At 43.2% G+C, this 21,263-nt stretch overlaps 1 protein-coding gene across 2 annotated transcripts in view; it reads right to left on the reverse strand.

The window, feature by feature from the left end:
- ROR2 (receptor tyrosine kinase like orphan receptor 2) overlaps positions 1 to 3,801 on the reverse strand; it is a 197,722-nt gene extending 193,921 nt beyond the window's left edge. For both annotated transcript variants that reach the window (XM_045833894.1, XM_045833893.1), the window contains exon 1: positions 3,473 to 3,801. In XM_045833894.1, the coding sequence (XP_045689850.1) occupies positions 3,473 to 3,560 (88 nt within the window). In that variant the 5' untranslated portion in view covers positions 3,561 to 3,801. The remainder of the gene's footprint in view (positions 1 to 3,472) is intronic.
- Between the last annotated feature and the right edge of the window lie 17,462 nt (positions 3,802 to 21,263).

Raw genomic sequence — 21,263 nt, forward strand, 5'->3', positions numbered from 1 at the left:
GTAAAACAACACAAAATCAAAAAACTCAAAGGGTCACTGAGAAGCAATGTTTTCAAAGCCAGTCCTTTTAGCCTACTGGTCCTTTCATGACATTGCTATTGGCCACACAGAACGCAGACTTAACTAGCACTGAATGCTTTTTCTGCAAAGCAATCCCCCCAGTATTTTGCTTTGAAACCTTTCAGGCATGATATTCATGGAATCCACTTGGTGGTCACTGGTCACTACAAGGTCCCCAAAGAAGGAAATATTTTAATGACAACTTTCTTTGCCAGGAATAGTCATAGCCTGTAACAACACCCCCTTCCTCGTGAGGTACAGCAAAGTAAACCCGAAGCTTTGCAGCCAGCCCTTCTCCACAGGGCAACCACAGGAATGGGGGTGGGGCACAGGTCCCCCTCCAGGTTCCCAGGAAATGGACCAGATAAACACCAAAAGGCCTCTGGCATTAGAAGATGGTTGTAAACCCTGTGGGAGGACTAGTAACACTTAGTAGCCCACTTTCTTTGCTGACTACAATTTAGAATTAGTATAATTAGAGCACACACATTTCCTGTACTTGATCGGACTGGTGGGGAGTGGGGGGTCTGCAGATTAGGGAGGCTCAGCATTTCACACCCAGTTCCATATCAATGATAATGATAATTTTTTACATCCTGGCCCCCCTGGAATACATTTTAAAGGAGTGTCACCTCTCCAGCTGAAACCTAGCTTTAGAATTCCCCTTTAAGGGATTCATGTTCCCTACCTGTCAGACAGGCTATTCCCCCACTCTCATTTTCATCCCTCTGATATCGGGGAAAAGATTCCTAAAAAAGGACAGGATAAAATTCTGACTCTGCTAGGCTTAACTGTCTTTGAGGGTAAACCAAGGCAAGTCACGCCTTAACAAATAATGACATATATGTAACAATTACAGCTGTACTTTGACCAAACAATAGCAAGAAGATTTACCAATAAAAATAGAAATTATTTCACATTGCCTCACGAATCTGCAGGTCACTGTCACCAAAACTACCCCTGGTAAACGCACACTTTTGAACTCATGTTGCTTTTTTTTTGCATGCAAAATGTTAAGCAGAATTCTTGACAGTGTTCTCTAACTATGACATGCTGTGCTAATGGAAGTTCAGCTCACTGACTAGAGCCCCTCAGCAGTCACCCACTGCTTCGTTGTATAGCAGCCTACACTGAATGTCACACGGGTCAGTAGTGGTCAAAGTCTCAGGATGGCATTCCTTATCAAGTAGAGGTGAGGGTTAAATTCACTCTCATTACTAAATACTAAAACATTTCCAATGTGCACTGCTTCTTTGCTTGGTACACAGCCATAATAAGAAAAACATGTTGCCTTACTACATACATTAAAACTTTTCTTTTCCCACAAAGCCTTCTTATTCAAGATGTTTTCATTTACTTCCAAATGGATCACTATCATTATTTATTACGACCATCACTCCAGGGATCCCGGCCAGAAGTAAACACTACACTGTCAAAATCCGAGGGGAGGCAGTTGGACCCCAAACTTCCATTCCCAGCCTATCCTACCTAAGTGGGGCACATAGTCCCAAACCTGGGATTCGTCTCCTTAGGAAAAAGAGCCTTCTATAAAAAGGGAGAATAAAAACTTGTAAGTCCTTTTGAGATAACCTTTCCGTGTCTGTACACAGTGATTTACGTTTCGTGTATAAAACACACTCAAATTACGGGATTCCTCATCGGGGCAGAAGAGATGCCAAACACTCAAATCTCCTATAATCGTAAAACTGATTCATATTTTGAATATGATCATATTCTTTGAGTTTTCAGCTAATTCCAGAAGAGAACTATAAACAGCTTTCCTACTCCCTCCCCTAGAGAGGCTACGATTATTTTATTGGGGGGAAAAAACTTATATACAGGGTTCAAAAAGTAACGAAAATGAAACAGGATTGCTTTGTTCCTCAGAGAATTCTTAAATTCGACTGGAAACGACGACAGCAATGTTTAAACTACTCCACCCGATATGCGAGCCACTTTCCTGTTCTCCTTACAACCTTGATGTAAGCAACAGATCCATCACCCTTTACCACATCTCCCAGCTCCAGCTCCACACCCCACACTCCTCCCCTGAAAATGCAACTAAAACCGCCCCCGTCACACTTCTGCCCCTAACCCACGAGTGGCCACCACGCCCACGTTACGGAACTAGACTTTGAGTCCTGGGGTTTGACCACCACCACACCCCCACCCGCCCGGCCAACAGCGCTGCAAATGACGCCCCTGACTCTAAAGGGAGAAGGGTTCCCGCAGGTGGACGGATGCAGAAATCCACAGGGATGCTGTCAGAATTCCCCTGACTTCAAATATACCAACTTACCATTTAGCCGCGCGCCCCGAGCAGTTGACGCTTTAAGGGAAAGCAACGTTACTACAAACCCCGTTCCCAAGTCAAGGAACCAGAAGGGTCCGGCGTAATCGGCATGTGCTTAAACACAAGACCCCCAGAAAAAGTTACCCCGCATTCCTGAGTCACCGGACTGGTCTCTGGAGGGCGCAGAAGGCAGCAGGAAACGGTTAGAGCTGAGCGCCTTCCCGCGCGGGTCCCCTAAATTCTCACCTGCCTGCAGGAATGCAGGGATGGGACACAATGCAAGGGGTGCACGACACTCAAACCCACTTATGTGTAAGAGGGCGACTCACATTTTAGGATTTGAGTTGAACCCCATCCTGCAAACCTCCTGCCTCGGAGCCTCGCGCCCTCCCCCACCCGGCAGGGTGCCCAGAATCGGCCGCGCAGCGCACAATCCGGGGAACTCCCAGGTTCTGGACCGCGTGGGAGAGCTCCGCCTCCTTCGGTACCCCAGGCCGGTACCTCCAAGCCCCCTGTGAACTGCGAGGCTGATCCCACGCGCCGCGGAGTCCAAGCAGCCAAGCCCACGGAGGGTCTCCCGGAGACAGCGGGTGCCCTCCGAAGAGAGTGCCACCGAGGAACCCGGCCCGTCCCTCCAAGACATGGGCCTTGTCCCTCGTCCGGAAGGGTGCCCCAAGAGTCCAAAGACCACCCAGGGACAGCCGCCCCCAAGCGGCTTCCGCCACCTCCTGGCCGTGGGGGAGGGGGAGGGCCCAACAAAAGGGAATCCGAAGCCTGGCTCAACCAAGCGGTGGGGTCAAGAACACACTTTCCGGGGCCCCGGGGGGCGCTGTAGTAGACGGGGGCGCCGGGGATAACCTTAGTGAAGAGGGCCGAATCAAGGTCCTTACAAGCACCAGCCACGTCTGAGCACCCGGGGCCTGGCCGCGTTCACACTCACGACCCTCGAAAACGCCTGGCGAGGGGCTCCTCGGCGGCGCCGCCCGCACGGCCTCTGGAAACACTTGGCTGGCCTCGGAACGCGCCTTATGGGAAGCAGCCCCACCGGCGGGCCGAGGTCCGGGAGCGAAGAAAGAGACGGACTCATGCCAGGAGACACCGCCGGCGCACGGGTCCTACCTGAGGTCTGGGGCGCTAAGAGCAAGAGCGCGGCGGCCGCCCAGAGAACCCGGGCGCACAGCAGCAGCAGCGCCGGGCTCCGGGCCATGCCGCGGGCCTTGGGGGCCGGGCGCAGGGGGCCGGCGCGGCGCCGGGGGCCAGGCGCCACCACCCCTGTTGGCCGCGCGTCCGCTGCACTTTCTCCCGGACGCTTCGCAAGCTGGTCCCTTTCGAGGAATTGGTGGTCCGCCACTTCTCCCGGCCGGATGCGCCGCTCGGCTTCGGCTCCGGCTCCGGCTCCGGCTCCGGCTCCGGCTCCAGCAGACTGCAAAACTCCGGGACGCGCGGGCTTGGGCGTCCGGCCGCCGGGACGAGCGCGAGGGGCGGACCGCGGGCGCGCAGGAGGCAGGGTCCCTGGCTCGCCCGCCCCGGTGGGCAGAGCGAGGCCGTGGCAGGCGCCCCCTGCCGGAGAGACGCTCCTGCGGCGGGCGTGAAGCGCGGGAAGCTGGGGGCCGGGACCAGGGACAGTCGCTCAGTCCAGGGACATTCCTCCCGCTCCTACCCTCTGCCCTACGTTTCAGGATGCTTGGCCGCAAAGGCTGCACTTTGTGGGTGTCCAGCCGCACCCACCTTCGACGTGCGGGAACCCGGGGACCTGGTCACTGCGCCCCGCCAGCCTCCACCGGAGAAATCAGAGAGCCACCTAGTCCCAGAAACCAGCGGCGCCTGAGCAAGAGAAGCGAGGGCTTGGAGAAGGGAAACAGGAAAGGAAAGGGAAAGGAAAGAACCCGGCCCCGCCGGCGCCCTCTTGGCCCTCCTGGCCCCTCCTGGCCACGCTGCAGCCGCCCTGTGGGGACCACAGAGACCTTCGGAAAAGCTCAGAAACTGCTGGGGTGGGGCCGAGTGGAGGGAGCCCTTCAGAGCACGATGCTAGCTGAAGCCACCGTAGCTTTTGGTTTACTGCTGTTAAAAGCAAATTGTGTAATTTTACCCATTAAAGGAAGAACACTATTTGTTCTCTGCAGAGCCCCAGAACATGCAAAAGTAATTTGCTTCACTTGTAAAGAAATTTCTAACGCAATTCAAATGGCATATTTTCTTGCTTATTCCTGGTTTTGCTTAACACATGCAAAAGTCTGGAATTGTAAGGCCTGACCCTCAAGTTTGTAACTTAGGAATTTTCTTTGTTTTTGCTGTCTTGGAGAAAGGATTTGGAACCTCCAGCGTCGCAGTTTTTTGTTTTGTGAGATTTATATTTTAACTGATTATAGAACAGTTTGACATTTTTGCTCAAGCACCATTTCCTGCTAGTTGGGATGAATTAGGGAGAGCCCAGGCCTTGGGTGCCAGACCCCGAGGCCCCTGAGCTCCCCTCACCCCCCCCCCGCCACCCCCTCCCATTGCCCCTCCACTGCCTCCCTCACACTTGGCAGGAAATAAAAGCTCTTTCCCTGTTTGTTGACAGCAAGGCTGGGCCAGCTCCGCCATTACCCATGTTAAAGTTAATTAGGCCTCTCACTGTCGGTGCTGAATCTGTTTGGGGAAGCATCCCACACAGTTCTCATTCCTAATGCAGATTGGAGAGACTGTGACATCACTGGCCAGGGGCAGCAGGGGATCCGGGGGCGAATGGAAGAAGACCATAAAATCATTATCCAACTGTGGGGTTCCCCAACCCCAAGCACAGGCTTCTGACACTGCTGGTGCGGGTCTCAAATGGGGGCTGCTCTCCCAGTGTTGTCTGAGTACTGCCAGGTGTTTATCTTTGGGTTTTCCTTCCCATAGGGGTCCTCAAGGATGCTTTAAGGGTAAACACGACTTTAAAAGTTGGTCCTGAAGCACTTAGCTCCAGACTCCTCCATTTTGGATCTAGTGAAAACCAGACAGACAACAGAGGGAGGGTTCCATGAGCCTTGCCCTTAAAAACTGGTCAATCAGTACAGTTTTGTCCTTTCAGAGGAGGTGTGCTCTTTGCTTTCTTTCCGTTGGGCACAGCTAGAGGCTGTAGTTCCAGAACCTTTGGGTGGGCAGCTCTGCGATTCCTTCTTGGTGTGAACTTGAGGAAATCATGCAATTGCACTTCAGCCCCTCATCTGTATGCAATTTTCATATGACTAGGTTCCCCACAAACCTGACCAAAAGTTTAAACAGCAACGTGTATTTTTGCTGACAGTTTCTTGGGTGGGATCAGAAATGTGGGTTATAAGACACATGATTCCTTAAAGCTGCTTAAAAATTATCTTTTCAGCATTTCTTTTTCCCCACAGTCTGTAAGTCTGACCTGTTCTTACCTATCTCCCCCTTACTCCCTCCTTCCTTGGTTGCCTACAAGTTCAGAACGGACAGATAAACACAATACATCTATTGTTATAAATGGGAGGGATCAAAATATGCTCTTTCTAAGTAGATAGCAGAATGTGGCTTAGGTCTAAGCAAGATGGGAGCTACTTACGCCTTCTCACGTGTATCAGCTGTTGCTGCATAACAAATCATCCCAAACCTAGCAGCTAAAACAGTAAACATTTATTATTTCACAAAGGTAGTTTTTGTGAATCAAGAATTCAGGACAGGCTTAGCTAGGCACCTCTGGCTTAGGGTCTGACTGGGTCAGGGGTCTCTTTACGAGGCAGCTTGCTTACACACCTGGTGAGTTAGTGTTGGGTGTGGGCAGGAGGCCACATGGACCTCTCTACAGAGCTTGACCATCCTCACAACACAGCAGCTGGCTTTGCCCAGAGTGAGAGCCAGGCAGAAATTGCAATGTCTTACAGTTTAGACTTGGAAGTCAAGCACAGTTTTTTCTGCAGGATCCTGTTGGTTTCACAGGTTCACTATCTTCTTTGTGGGAGAGAGCTACACAGGGGTGGAGAGAATACTGTGTTTTGCCACGTATAATGTGCAACCATGCTTTTGGCCCTAACTTTAAGGAAAAAACTCATTTTAATTTTTTAATTCAATTTTTATTTATATTTAGAAACAAAACCAATTATCGTATTCCAGGGTATTATTTTGCTTGCAGATATCATTATTGCTTTCTAGAGTTATACTTTTAACACATAAACATAAATAAAAGAATTAGAAACATTTATATAGCTACAGAATTAGTACTACCTGTATATAATGCACATTCTTATTTTTCTCTCAAAAATCCGGGCAAAAAAGTTCACATTATACATGGCAAAATACAGCAATTTTTAAAAACAATGTCCTTTTCAAAAGCAGGAGTTTTTCATTTTGATGATGTCCAATTTATTAATTGTTTTCTTTTATGGATAGTGCTTTTTGGGTCTCAGTAAGTGCTAGGTCAGGCCAAAAATATCTCTAAGAATGGAATATTTGAGCATACCAACCTCCAGAAAGTAGGTGACACAGTCCACAGCCTCTGCCCACTGGTCTTTCATGGTGAACACTTGCAAACCAACGCAGTGGGAATTCCACTTGTTCGTTTTTTAGTTAGGAAAATCCTCAACTGAACTGAACCCTTCTGCTGTACTAGCAGCAAGCTGTACACAAATCCAAGTACAAAATAAGATAAATAAGACAACTTGTCAAACAAGATGACTCCATTCCTTCACACTACTCTCCTTGTGAATCTGGCTTTGGGCCTGAACCTACACAAACGGGTTGGCCACAATCAGCTGGGACGCTCAGACTAGGAAATGCAACCTCTCTGCAGCACTTGACCTTAGACCTTTCCTCCCCACAAGCACATGTTTCCCTGGCTCTATGGCACCAAGAGTTCCTGCTCCCCCACTGCTTCTTGAGGTGTTTCTTCTGCCCTCCCCTTCCACTCAGTGTCTCACCAGGCACTCTTCTCACTCCACAACCTCCCACTGAGGAATCTCTCCCAAGCTCATGGCTTTAGCTCCATCTATAAGTCTGGCAACTCCAAAACTTATATCTCCAACCCAAAATGTTCCCTAACCTCCAGACTCATGTTTTCAACTGTCTCCATGGTCTTTTTACTTTGGCTGTCCCAATGGCAGCTGAGATTAAAGTTGTTCAAACTTGAACTCACGATTTGCTATGAACCCTGCCTCAAACTTAGTCTTTTCCCTAAATTCCCTTCCTCACCCAAAGGCACTGCCATCCATGTAGCTCCACAAGTCAGAAATCTAGCCTCCATCTCTGACACTTCCCTACTTCCCTCTCTCCCTATGTTCACTCCATATTCACCATGTCCTATTGGTTTTACTTTCTGGATGCCTTCTGCCTAATGTTCTTTATCTCCATTGTCATGGCCCTAGCCCAGAATGATTTCACCTCTCACCCGGATAAAGTATCTCCCCATTTCTACCATCACCAAGCTTTAATCTGAGCTCCACACTTATGTTTCTCAAACTCAAGTCTAACTACGTTGCTACTCAATGGTTTTTTAGGGCCCTTAAAGTAAGGATTGAAAGCTTCACATTACAGGAGCTGTCATGCTGTGAGGATGCTCAAGGAGTCCTGCATGAAGGTCAGTGTGGCCTAACTGCCCAGACTCACTCTGCACCTTGTTGTCATTGTTCTTATTTTCCAGACATTTTTCTCTTCCATTTCCTCAAACACAAATAAGACCAAGCTCCCTTCCACCTGAGGCCTTTTCACAGACTGTTCTTTCTGCTTGGAATAAGCACCCTCTGACTTCCTTTACTAGGTAGCTTTCACTCATTCCTTCAGCTGTCACTTCTGAGGGACACTGCCTCTGTCACCTGCATCCCACAACAGGTCCAGGTCCATGTAGACACAGTGCCTAGAATCCCACCTGGAGGCACATAGCACAGTTGCAATCTTACTGGTATGAGGCAAGTTTACAAGACTTGTCTACTTTCCCTACTGATCTGAAGCTCCATAAGGAATGAGCTGATGTTTCCTCATTAATGCCTGAGAGATAGTAGCAAAATATTTGCTAACAAAGGAAGGGAAGGGGTGAGGCAGGAAGGAAGAAAGCAAGGCAGGCAAATGCTAAGGTGCTGAACTAAGATTTAGGACAAACGCAATAAATTCTGTCATTTACCAGACCACAGTCTTTCTAATGTATAGCAAATCTTTATAAAATAATGCTAGCATTTTCTCCACTTCATGCTTACATAACTGAATGAACTTTATTACAGGCTTATCCTGAAATTACATATTCATTCAAACCACACTGGTATTGTATATTTTATCTCAAACCCTTTAGTCTACAGACAGCTTGAATAGGCTTTCTTGTTTCCAAAAGTTTAGATTCAGGTATGATGACACAAAGACTCCAGTTTTCACCGATAACTATGAACTTCAGATGTTCATAAAGCTTGAATGTAATCAGTATAACAAAGGAATTTTATTTTAAATTCCAATCTTTATGTCAAGAAACTGGAGCAACAGAAAGACACTGACAGATAATAATATTTCCTTTGTGGTTCATTATTTTGTACAAAGATAACTCCCACCTGGCAGGTGGTCATCTTAAGGAGGCCCAGACTAATTGAAGTTCTAGTCTTAATCTCCTTAATCATGTTGAGAAGATTTTTTCCTCCCCTGACAACAAATATATGGTGTCTTTTCTAACACCAGTTCTCCAGTTCTCCAAACAGCAACTGGGAATCCCAAAATTTAATTCTATTTTGACACTAACTACTCAAAGTTAGCATCAGACCCTATAAGTTAAGCACCCAGTCCCAAAACTGCTCTCGTCAGATACCAGTCAGAGATTCACACAATCCTCCCCTCAAATTCAATAATTTGCAAGAAAGGCTAGAAGAACTCAGGAAAGCACTTTACTTACTACTAGTTTATTATAAAGGATACAAATCAGAAATAGCCACAAAGAGATATATAGGGCAAGGTGTAAGGGGGGCAGGACATGGCACCTTTGTGCCCTTTCAGGAGACAACCCTCCCATCACTGCCATGTTTTCACCAACCAGGAAAGACTCTGAACCCTTTCATTTAGGGGATTTTATGGAAATTTTATTACATAGGCATAAGTGATTAAATCATTGACCATTTTTAATTGAAGTCAACCTTCAACCCTTCTCCTCTCCCTGGAAGTCAGGGTTGGGAGTGGGAGGGTGGGGGCAGGGGAAGCTAAAAGTTCCAACTCTCATAGGGCTTGCTGCCTGGGTGACTAGCCCTCATTCCTAAGCTGCCTAGGGGTCCTCCAAGAGTCTCCCCATCAGCACAAACACAGCTATAGTTGAGAGGGACTTGCTATAAGGAACAAAGACACTCTAATGATTTTAGGAGCTCTGTGCCAGGAACCAGGGACAAAGACCAGGAAAAAAAATTACCCATTACACCACATATGTGGTAAGAACATTTTTCCTAACAGGGCAGTTAAATATAATAGTTGATTCTTTTTTGAAAAAATGAAGGTCAATAAAACCAAGATGTATTTATATCACTGTGATTACTAAAATAGGATTATTGGTGAAAACACAAATGTTGCTAAGGTTTTTGTTCAACAATATTTCATTCCTATAGCATCTTTAAAATCCCCTTTAAAATAATTTATTTCTCGGGGGGGGGCTGGGATGGGAGTAAAAGACAGAAAACTGTACTTGAAGAACAATTAAAATTTAAAAATTTAAAAAATAATAATTTATTTCTCTGTCTTAAAAGCAAATCTCCGTCCCATATGAATCCACAATCACCAGTCTTACTGCACAGTGCTTTACACCTAGCCCCTCTCCTACATAGCACATTCTCTGAAATGCATACAAAATTGTTCCAGTTCCACTAGGTTAGACCCACAGTGAGCTGCCTTACATTACTTCGCTTGTTCGAATGTATGTTATGGGTTCAATTGTGGCCCCCCAAGAGATGTTGAAGTACTGGGAATGTGACCTTATTTGGAAATAGAGGTTTTTTAGATGATCAAGTAAAGATGAGGTCATCAGGGTGGCCCCTAACCAGTATCACTGTGCTCTGAATGAAAAGGGGAAACTGAGACACAGGGATAGATGTGTAGAGAGGGAAGCCACACACATAGAAGATTGGAGGTATGGTACCAGAAGCCAAGGAACTATCAGCTGGAGAGATGACTAGCACAGATCCTTCCCTGGCACCTTCAGAGGGAGCAGGCCTGGCCAACACATTGATATCAGACTTCCAGCTTCTAGAACTGGGAGGCAAGAATTTCTTGTTGTTTTAAGCTTCCCTGTCTGTGCTGCTCTGTTATGGCAGCCCCAGGACACTAGTGTAATGTAATAAATGAACACAGACTAGAGGTAGCCCTTTCAACTTACTTACTGTTCATTATAAAATTATCAAGCATAATATAAGATTATCCAATATAAAATTATTTAAAACAGACAAAATCTACACAAGCATTCATTCCCTGTGTTAGGGAAGAAGGCCATAGTTCCTTTGCCCCCAAGAGCCAGTGAGTGCTGGTCTGTGACTGCCCTGTACATGTGGATGCTCTTACTCTCTGGGGGCAGCTAAATTATCCCAGAGCTAGACTCACTCCAAAGGTTCTCCACAGACCAACAACCAGAGCTTCCAGGAAAGACTTGATCTTCCAACTTTAGGCAAGCAGAGTGGAAGCTCTGGCTGTTGGTCTGCGGAGAACCTTTGGAGTGAGTCTAGCTCTGGGATAGAGCTTCTTGAAGACAAGCAGTGAGTGCTGTTTGAAGACAAGCAGCCCTGCAGGGGAGTGCTGTCTTCATACTTGTGAATCCCAATAAGCTGGTGCTAGACTTAATGGGTGCTTGTGCAAATGCGAGACCTCTTCCACAAAGGGCCACAGGTCTTACAGAGATGTGAATAAGACACCCTGATACTTCTGTGCTGAGATGTGATGGCCCTCTTGGGGCTTAGGCAGACCTCAAAGGTAAGCTGATGGGGTGTTGTGGTTAGAACAGGGGCTTAGGGGTATAATTGCTATCACAGTTCAAAAGGCCAGTCTCAAGGTGTGGTGTGTGATGTGAAGTCTCTCACCACCTGGGATGAGGCTGCTCAGGCTGGATGCTGCTCAGGTTGGATGCAGCCCCCACTTTTTAAAAATTTGGGGGGAGGGTACCAGTGATGTCTACCTGAGGGTATGACAGTGGGGCCATTGTGTATGTGTGGGGGGCTCCACCCGAAGGGTCCCCCCAGCCATCACGGATGAGAATAAGTCTACCAAGACATGATCTGCTTGGGGAGGAAAGGTGGCCAATCTCTCAAAGGAGAAGGGCCAGGAACCTGTTCCTCAGTGGGCTTTTATTGGATTTAATTTGCATAGGAATACAGGGTGTGCACATAAAGCTCATCAATCATTGTGAGGTAGAAATGACCAAACAATACATAACATTCAGGGAACTCTGAGGGTCTATTGTCAATCAGGGTCAGATAGTTAAAGGGCCATAAAACTTTGGGGAAAAAACTCACTTCCTGCTCGGACCCTTATCATTTAAATTGAGGGTATTAGCAAAGTAGGTTTCATAGGATTTTATGCATTCTTTCTTAGGTCTGATCACCCTAGGGAAACTGCACAGGGCCAAACCCACCTCTGGCCTTGTTTCAGGCTTAAGACATTGTTTCCGTCTTAAGTCAGGCTGGCAAGTAAGGTATCCAAGAGATTAGGAGAGTTCTTGCACACAGAATGAGGATGCAGGCCATGTCAAAGCCAAGGGGCAAGGGTCCATCACCTCCTTTTTCTATAGCCCCTCAAGTCCTTCCCTGGGGGCCCCTTCATGACCATGCCTGTCTTAGGTCATCCCTCCCTTGAGGAATTTTACCCGTTATTGGCTAACCGGTCATCCACTTGGGGCCAAGCAGGGTGAAATAGAGGGGGCAGAGGCAGTGCCCCTGCCAGGGACATAAGCTTTGTCTCCTAAGTGTCTTATGGTCCCAAGATCTTTTTACTCAGCCTTAGCCATGGGGGGATTTCAGCTTCTGAAACCAGGCAGGGCGGTTCCCAACACAAAGCAACATTTGTGGACTTGAGACTGGCCTCTCCAAGACAGGTATTGAATAGATAAATAGCTTTCAGCTGTCTATCTGCTGTGGGAGTTGCTTTCTGATAGCAATGGTTCCTGGTACCCAGGAAGGTTGAGACAAGGAGCAGCCCCAGGAAGACAACTAGAAAAGAACCCAGCACACGGTCCTGTTGGTTTCTCCTCCCACAGGTGGCTAACAGACAAGTGAACACAAATGGCCAGTAGACACAGAAAAATATGCTTAATTTGACTAAGAGAAATGCAAATGAAATGAAATCTTAATTTTGATCTGACAAGCATGGTAAGCAAAAATGTTACTTCCCGTCACTGTGGATGGGAATCTAGAGTGGTGTGCGGCCATTTGGGAGGGTAATTCAGCAGCAGCTATTAATATTTGATGTGTATGCCCTATCACTTAGTCATTCAGTTCTCCTTATACAGAGAGATAGGAGGGAAGTTGCACTGTTTATTGCAATGTCGCTTATCTATTGCCACACAGTAAACTCAATGTTTAGTAGATTAAAACAGCAATTCATGATTATCCCTCAATGTTCTGTGGGTTGATGAGGTTTAGCTGATGGTTCTCCCACTGGGTGATAGAACTACTCAGGCTCAACTGGGTTAAAACATCCAAGGTGGCTTCTTCGCTCACATGGATGGCACCTTGATATTCCTCCACGAGGCCTCTGTCTCCAAGGGAAGTGTGGGGCATGTCCTTCTCTAAGGCCTCTGTGTGCAGCCTTTCTTCAAAAGGACTTTTTACATGATGGCCAGCTCTGAAGACCATAGAGTTGGAAATGTCAGTCCTCCTTAAGACAGGCCTGGAGTTCTTACAGCACCATGTCCCTTGCTTTCTATTGGTTACAGTGAGTCACAGTATTAGCCCAGATTCAGTGTGGGAGTGGATTACATCAGGACATGAAAGCCTTGAGGTATACTTAATTGAGAGCTAACTTTGGAGACTGGGTGCAACTACATACAGTATTATTTTTCATAGCAAAAAAAAAATAGAAATCACCTAAATATCTATCAATAGGGTTAAATGTACATATACATGACACGATACTGTACCACAGTATACAAGGTCTATAAGTATTGACAAAGAGACCTCCAAGTCATGTTGTTAAGTGAAAAAAGCAAGTCACATAGCAATGAAAGCAAGGTAAGATTTTTGTAAAATGATACTAATAAAACACTCCATACTTGGTTTTTACTATATAATTGCATAGAATAAGGATACTAAGGATACAATTTAAGTTGCTAACTGTGCCTGCCAAGGGAGAAAAAGAAAAGAGACTCAGTTAAAGGTCAAGAGCAAGTTATGTCCATGATTTCAGTGTTTCGTTGCTGTTCTCACAATGATGTCTACCCTCAATTCATAGGAAAATGAACATATAACTTCTATCTTTTCTACATTCCTCAAATTGCCCTACAACAGAAAATGACATCTCATCCAAGCCTTTTCTTTATCCCCTTCAAGTAAAGGAAATGAATGTCTTTGCTTCTCCACGGGAGAAGGAAAGGAATTTCTGGAAATAAACCTCATAAATGGACTTTGCCTTAACTGTTGAAACTAATATGAGATAAAATTGAAATGTGAGATTCAAAGTTGTATCAACCATTCTCCATGTGATAGAAAGTATAAATTGTACCAGTTCAGATCTTGTGCATACTGGCAGAGGATGAAGTGTGTCACCCCTTAGCCTTTGTGTGGAGGGTGGGGCTCACACTGGGACTTAGGCTGCCCACCACAGAAATGACCTACTGTGCTGGGTTCAATGGCAAAGCACTTGCCAGAAATATCCTCTAGATTTGCCTAGATTTAAATCTGACTCTCCCATTAATAGGCCCTTGGGTTTTTAACAGGATTAATTGAGTTCTTGGTGCTTAGTAACTCTTAGAAAAAAGTAATTATCATCTATTGTTTGGGTTCAAGCTTGTTAAGATATTTAAATCAGCATTAGTCAAAGCATCTGATCAATGAAGAAATCTTTATATAGGGATAAAGAAGAGTTAAATGAGCACTACTGAAAAAGTAGCTGGTCTATGAACATTTTATCAGGTCTATGACAAGAAAGGAGTTTGTGCTAGAATGTAAATGAACTCAAAGCTTCCTTTCATCAAGAAGGTCTAATATTTTAAAAAACTTATTAGCTAAACTGAATTGTGGGCTTAGTGGCATAGTTGATTTATATTCTGTTATGAGATCCTAACCTTATGGCACATTGGTACACGGACCAAATTTGAGTAGCACTGATTTAAATCTTCTTTATTTTTATTTTTTGCCTGTGTGATTTATCATTGTCTGAGAGAGGCTTGTTTACAAACTCCCACTGTGACTGTGACTTTGCAAATTTGTTCCTGTATATCTCAGGAACAAATGTTTTGCCTTTTGTATTTCTCAGCAATGTTGTTAGGTTAAAATCGCTTTTGTTGGGTTTTGTTAAGCCACACATGAAGTCCTAATTGATACAGTATAAGATGATCCCTTTTGATCATTTTCATGCTCTATACCTTAAATTATATCTTACAGGATATCAATATTGCTATGATAGCTTTGTTTTTATAATACAATATATGCCTTATATTGAATTTATTCTTTTTTATTTATTTATTTTTAATCTTTCTGTTTTGCTTGTATCGTCCTTTTGGTCCCCTCCCCCACTATTTAATATGTGTCTTTTATGTAGCATTTTAAAAAAAATCTTCACCTGAGCCCAGACCTGTGTGGCTAAGTTGGTTAGACATTGCCCCTCAAAGCAAAAGGTCACCATTCAATTTCCAGTCAGGGCTCATGCCTGGGTTGCAGTTCCATCCCTGGTTGGGGTGCATATGAGAGGCAACCAATTGATGTTTCTCTCTCATATCAATGTTTCTTTCTATCTCATTCTCCCTTCCTTCTCCTCTCACTTAAAAAAAAAAAAAGCTACCTCACCCAAGGACATGTTTATTGATTTTAGAGCAAGAGGGAGACAGAGAGAGAAATATTGATGTGAGAGAGAAACATTGATTGGCTGCCTCCTTGTATGCAACCCGACCAGGAATTAAACCCAAAACCTAGGTATGGGCCCAGATCAGGGATCAAACCAAAAACCTTTTGGTGTATAGAACAATACTCCAACCAACTGAAGCACCTGGCCAGGGCTATGCAGCATACTTTTAATATCTGATTGAATTATCTCCAACACTGTAGATAAAATTAATCTTTATATATGTACATACATACGTGTATATATATATATATATGTTAATTTGTTTTTAACAACTTATTTTAGGCTTCCAATTTATTATGCTTTCTCTTTATTTCCATGGTTTTCCCTTTTTGCCTCCTGTTGAATTTCTATATATATGTGTGTGTGTGTGTGTGTGTGTATTTACCATATTGTTTGAAAGATCCATTATATTTCTATTTTTATTGATTATCCTTAGAAACTGTATACACTTACATTTAAATCTGAGGTTATTAACTAGCCTGTTCTGAATAAGACAAGGAACTTTAACTCTCTTCCAACCTATTCCTTTTGCATCATGCATGGTATTGTCTGGTATTTTATTTTTAGCTTTTGTGAAACACGTATTTTGTTATCTTTTTATTATTTCTATAGTCAACATTCGATGTTTTTTAATATTACTCTTATACCATCATACAGTAAAATTGACTTATTTTGGAGGTAGAGTTCTATGAATTTTAAGACATGCATAGATTTCTGTAATCACCAGCCCAATCAGGATACAGAATGCTTTCATTACCCCCAAAACTCCCTTGTGTTGCCCTTTTATAATCAGACACTCCCTCTGCCCTCAGCCCCTGGACAGCAATGATCTGTCCCCATCAATATAGCTAGCCTTTTTATCAATTTATCTCTTGTTATACTCTTTTGAACCTACTCTTTTGCATTTTATATCCCTTTATTGCTCTTTTCTATTTGGTAACATTTCATCCTGATACTTTTTAAAATTTCTTTAGATGTGATTTCCTTTAGTTGTTTGAAATATTTAAAACAGCTGATTTAAAGTCCTTGTCTAACCTGGCTGGTGTGGTTCAGTTGATTAGAGCATTGCCCTGTAAACCAAAAGACTGTTTGTTCAGTTCCCAGTCAGGGCACATGCCTGGGTTGTGGGTACAACTCCTAGTTGGGGCATGTGCAAGAGGTGGCCAATTGATGTTTCTCTCCCTACCTTCCTCTCTCTCTAAAATCAATGAGCATGTCCTCAGGAGAGGATATAAGGAAAAAAAATGAAGTCTTTGTTTAGAAGGTCCAGTGCCTAAGCTTTCCCAGAGACTGTTTCTATTGATTTGTTTTTCTTGGTGTATGGACTATACTTACTTGTTTCTTTGCATGCCTTATAATTATTTTTGTTAAAAACTGGACATTTTAAATAATAATATAATGTGCCAGCCCTGGAAATCAGATTTCCCTTTCTCCCAGAGTTTGTTCTTGTTGCTTGTTTTTGTTATTATTTGCATGTTTAACAACTTTTCTGAATAAGTTCTGTGTGTATTCTTTATTGTGTGTGGCCACTTAAGTTTCTGTTTGATTAGCTTAGTGGTCAGCTAGTGATCAGAAGTTTACTTAAACACCTGGAGCAAAAGAGGAGTCTCCCAATTTTTGATAAGGGCTCTGTATACTTATTGGGGCATGCCTTTAACACCCAGCCAAGCAGTTGACAACTCTACCTTCGCCTTCCCTTCCTGCTGACACAGAGCCTAAAAGCCAGTGAGAAGTGAGAGCTAAGGTCATTCCTGAGCACGCACAGAGCCATGTGTATGTGCATAGCCTTCTAGATTCCCTAGAATATACTGGAGCTTCTCAAAACCCCTATGGATATCTCACTTTCAGTTTTTCTGTTTAAAGTTTTTTGTTAGCCTATAATTTGCCCTAACTTTGTACAGTTGTAAAGTTAGACAATTACCTCTAAATGTTTTTAACAAACACCTCTTAGCAAAGGCTTTTTTCTCACTGGGTGACCTCTGAATCAGGTCAAATAATGACATTCTTTAACTGAGGTATTCCAGGGAACCCCCACACATGTCAAATAAGGACAATTCTCTGAGACAAGGCTCTACTTCCCACTTCCATTTTGCCCTCCCCAGTGGCTGTCAGGCTGCTGGTTTTTGAGGTTTCTGAAGAGGTGGAGAGAAAGAGATGGGAACAGGGCAAGTTACAGCTCCACAAACCTTTCTGTTCTTACTGAGACTTGGCTGCTTTCCTTGCATAAATGCTCCCTGGATTGCTATAAGACTTTGGCTAATTTCCAAGATTCTCAGAAAATTAATTCTGATAGTTTTACCAGTTTTCACAATGCTTTTATGAAGCAGGCAATTTTCACAAGTCCTTACTCCACCATTTTCACTGACTTTGAATTCAATATTACCAGGATTTTACCTCTACCTCTTCACAAAAGCTGCTCTTAACAAGGTCTTCCATGATTTCCATGGTTCTAATCCCAGGAGTCAGTTATAAAATTTAATCTTCTTGACTTACTAGTAGACTTTGACCCTCATCTTCCTGAAACACTTTCTTTGTTTGGTTTTCTGAATATCTCATTCCCCTGGTATTCTTCTGGTCATACTGTCTATTCTCTTTCCACCTCCTTTTCTGTTTCCTCTCATCTCCTTATTTTCTAAGAGTTAGAAAGTCTCATTCTTTTGGGAGTGGTATGCAGTCATGTGTCTGTAAATGCCAATGTAGACTGACATTCCTAAAGAGCATCTTCAGCTGGATTCCTCCCCTGAACACTAATGTCATCTATTCAATGACATGGTCAACATTTCCACTTGAATTATTGAGGGGCATGTCCAACTTAAAAATGCCCAAAACACAACTGCTGATCTTTTTCTCCAGCCTACTCCTCCTTCCACAATCTTTCCCACCTCAGTATATATTGCTCAGGCCAGAGACTTTGAGCTCATCCTTGACTCCTCATTTTCTCCCACATGCCACATCAATCCATCGACAAACATGTCAGCTCCATCTTCAAAATATATCACTGTTGGATGGAGTGTTGTTCTGCAACTAAAAGGTTGAGGGTTTAATTTTTGGTCAGGGCACATATGTAGGTTGTGGGTTCAATCCCCATCCCAGCATGTGTGAACCTCCATCCAGGTGAGTGCAGGAGGCAACCAATTATTTTTTCTCTCTCTCATTGATGTTTTCCTCTCCCTTCCTGTCTTCCTTCCCTTCTATCTAAAAGCAGTAGAGAAATGTCCTTGGGTGAAGATAAGAAAACAGATATATCCCTGAACTAACCAATTTTTATGACCTCTACCATAGTCTAAGCCTCAATCATCTCAAGGCTGAATTAGTATAATTTGCCCCGACCTGCTCTCTCTGCTTCTATCCTTGCCCTGCTAAGTTTACTTTCAACATGGCAGCCAGGATGATGCATTTAAACTCTAACTCACATCTTTTCCTCCTCTCCCATTAACATTCTCTGCAACTGTCCCCATCTATTGGAAAAACAAACATCTTTCCAGTGGCCCACAGATTCTGTGTGATCTGGCCCTCTGATCTACATGCACACTCCACTCCTATGCCTGTCCCTGCTTCGCCCTCCCTCACTTCTTCCTCACAGGCTTCCTTACTCTTTCTCAACAGGCTGGGCCCAGTGCCCTTGCTGCCTACAATGCTCTTTTTATGAAGCTGTATGGCATTCCTCTTTACCTCCTCCAGGTTCTACTCAAGTGTCACCTTCTCAATGGCACCTTCCCTGACCATTCCTATCTTCTTTACCTGCTCTATTTTTTCCTTAGCATGTATCATTATCTATAATACTATACATTTTACTTATTATTGAGTGATTATTCAACTCCCCATATGAGCTTATCCAAATATTGTTTTTTCCCCCTCACTGGTGGAATGGCTGGATTGGTCTGCTTCCTGGTTTCATCTGGCCTTTTGAAGTGATATGCCACCACTATCCTTTGGAGCCTGTGCCTCTAGCCATGGACTGCTACCTCCAGTGGTCTTCTCCTGAACCAGGACTCTGATATTCCCCAAATGTGCTCAGAGACAGCTGGAATACATGGGAAATCCTTCTATTCTGCTATACAAGACTGTATGTTTTATTAATCTTGGGGGGGTACAGATGATACAAACAATGTATAATGCCACAAATTCCAGACCTGATCCTGTCAATATTTATTTGAGAATCAGATGCCATATCATAAAATGATATGAACAGTAATAACTCAAATTTATCAAGACTAGTACAAATAATAAGATTAAGAATTCATTGAAATAATAAAACACAAAATGTTTTTCTTTTAAAGGAGAGAAAGAAATTAGTATTCACCTGAGGTGGAAACTAAATTCTTTCTTGTAAATCTTGATATAACAAACGCAGAAAAGGAATATAACAGGATGCATACCATCCTCAAAATTAATTATACTCTCAAGTTAAACATTTTCTGAATTGCCATATATAGCAATTTTATTGCCCTGTTGTAAATGGACTACTTTACAATGAAGTAAGGTTGAATAAATTAATATGTATGTATAAAGCACTCATACTGTAAGCACCATATGTGTAAGTAATTATTGTTCATTATGGAATTCAAAGCTGTGTGCTACATTATGCATTTTACTTTTCACATGAGAAATAGTTTATAGTAAAACTGTAAATATATTCATTTTTATCCCAGCAGCTATTTTAGAACTTTTCGGAGCCTAAATGAACACATTGTTGAACCCATGAAGAATCCATACTAACACACATGTGAATTTCCTGACTGTGCTTCATTTTAGCCAGGGCCCACTTCATGTTAAACCAGAATGACCATTCTGAGCTGAGACTCACCAAAGTCTAAATTTGCGCTGACGGTTTTTGTTTTCCTGTTTTGTTCAACTGAGGTGTTTAGGACGTAGTTTAAGAGAATGGATTAGACAATCTAGGCTCTAAGATCATGTGACTTGGAACAGTTTGGGGGGTTTATAACATGTGTAGAAGGATGACAATAGAATAAAGAGTAAATATAACAATAGATTAAAGAAGAAAATAAAAATAAAAGTATAATATTATAGATTCTCATACTATCTGTGAAGTGGTATAATATCACTTATAAGTAAATTGTGATAAATTTTAAATGCACACTATAAGCCCTAAACTGACCATTAAAATTCAAAGCATAGTTGTAGAAATTAGTCAATGAAAGAAATAAAATAGAAATTCTTAATGTCTGGAAAATAGTGTTTTTCCCCTCTGAAATAACCTTGGCCAATATGAACTGCAATCAAGAACCTTAGATAGATTCACATGCATCAATAAAATAAGAATGAGCTGTTATAAAAATGGAGCAATCAGAGCAAAAGTTGCAAGAAATTTTTTAAGTTATTATGTAACATGTAAAATTGTATATATGTATGATTATTAAAATAACATTTCATTTGCAGTTTCAAATTAATGATTTAACATAAGTGAAGATGGAAGTATCTGTGGTCTGTAGGATAAAATCTGGGAAATAAGAAATGAGGGAAACTTAAGAGACCAAAATATACAAAGAAATGAAATAAATCTATTAGATTCTTTGAAGGAGAGAATAAAGTCAATAGGCAGATAGGAAACAATAAAAGAAATAACTGATATAAGAAAAATTCCTAAAGATGAACAAAAACTCAAGTTTCAACATTTTGGGAGCCCACCAAACACCAACAAGTAAGAGCAACTACTAAGGGACTCCCATAACTATTGAAATATAGTTAAAAAGAGTAGGGGAATAAAAGTAAATGAAATATTCCTTGAAAATTTTTGCTTGACTCCTCAAACTCAGAGGTTCTCAGGAGATTCCCAGGAAGTTGCTGCTTTTCTCATAAACCTTTGGAAGCTCCCACCAACTTTCACTCTGCAGAAGTGTTGTGGGTAGCTCTGTAGAGCAATCCGGGACAGTATTCTGAATTCAGTACCTGGCCACATCTTCTGTTATAA

This window comes from Phyllostomus hastatus, unplaced genomic scaffold (genome assembly GCF_019186645.2).
Source record: "Phyllostomus hastatus isolate PE091 unplaced genomic scaffold, TTU_PhHast_1.1 phas_contig_195, whole genome shotgun sequence".
Taxonomy (NCBI): Eukaryota; Metazoa; Chordata; class Mammalia; order Chiroptera; family Phyllostomidae; genus Phyllostomus; species Phyllostomus hastatus.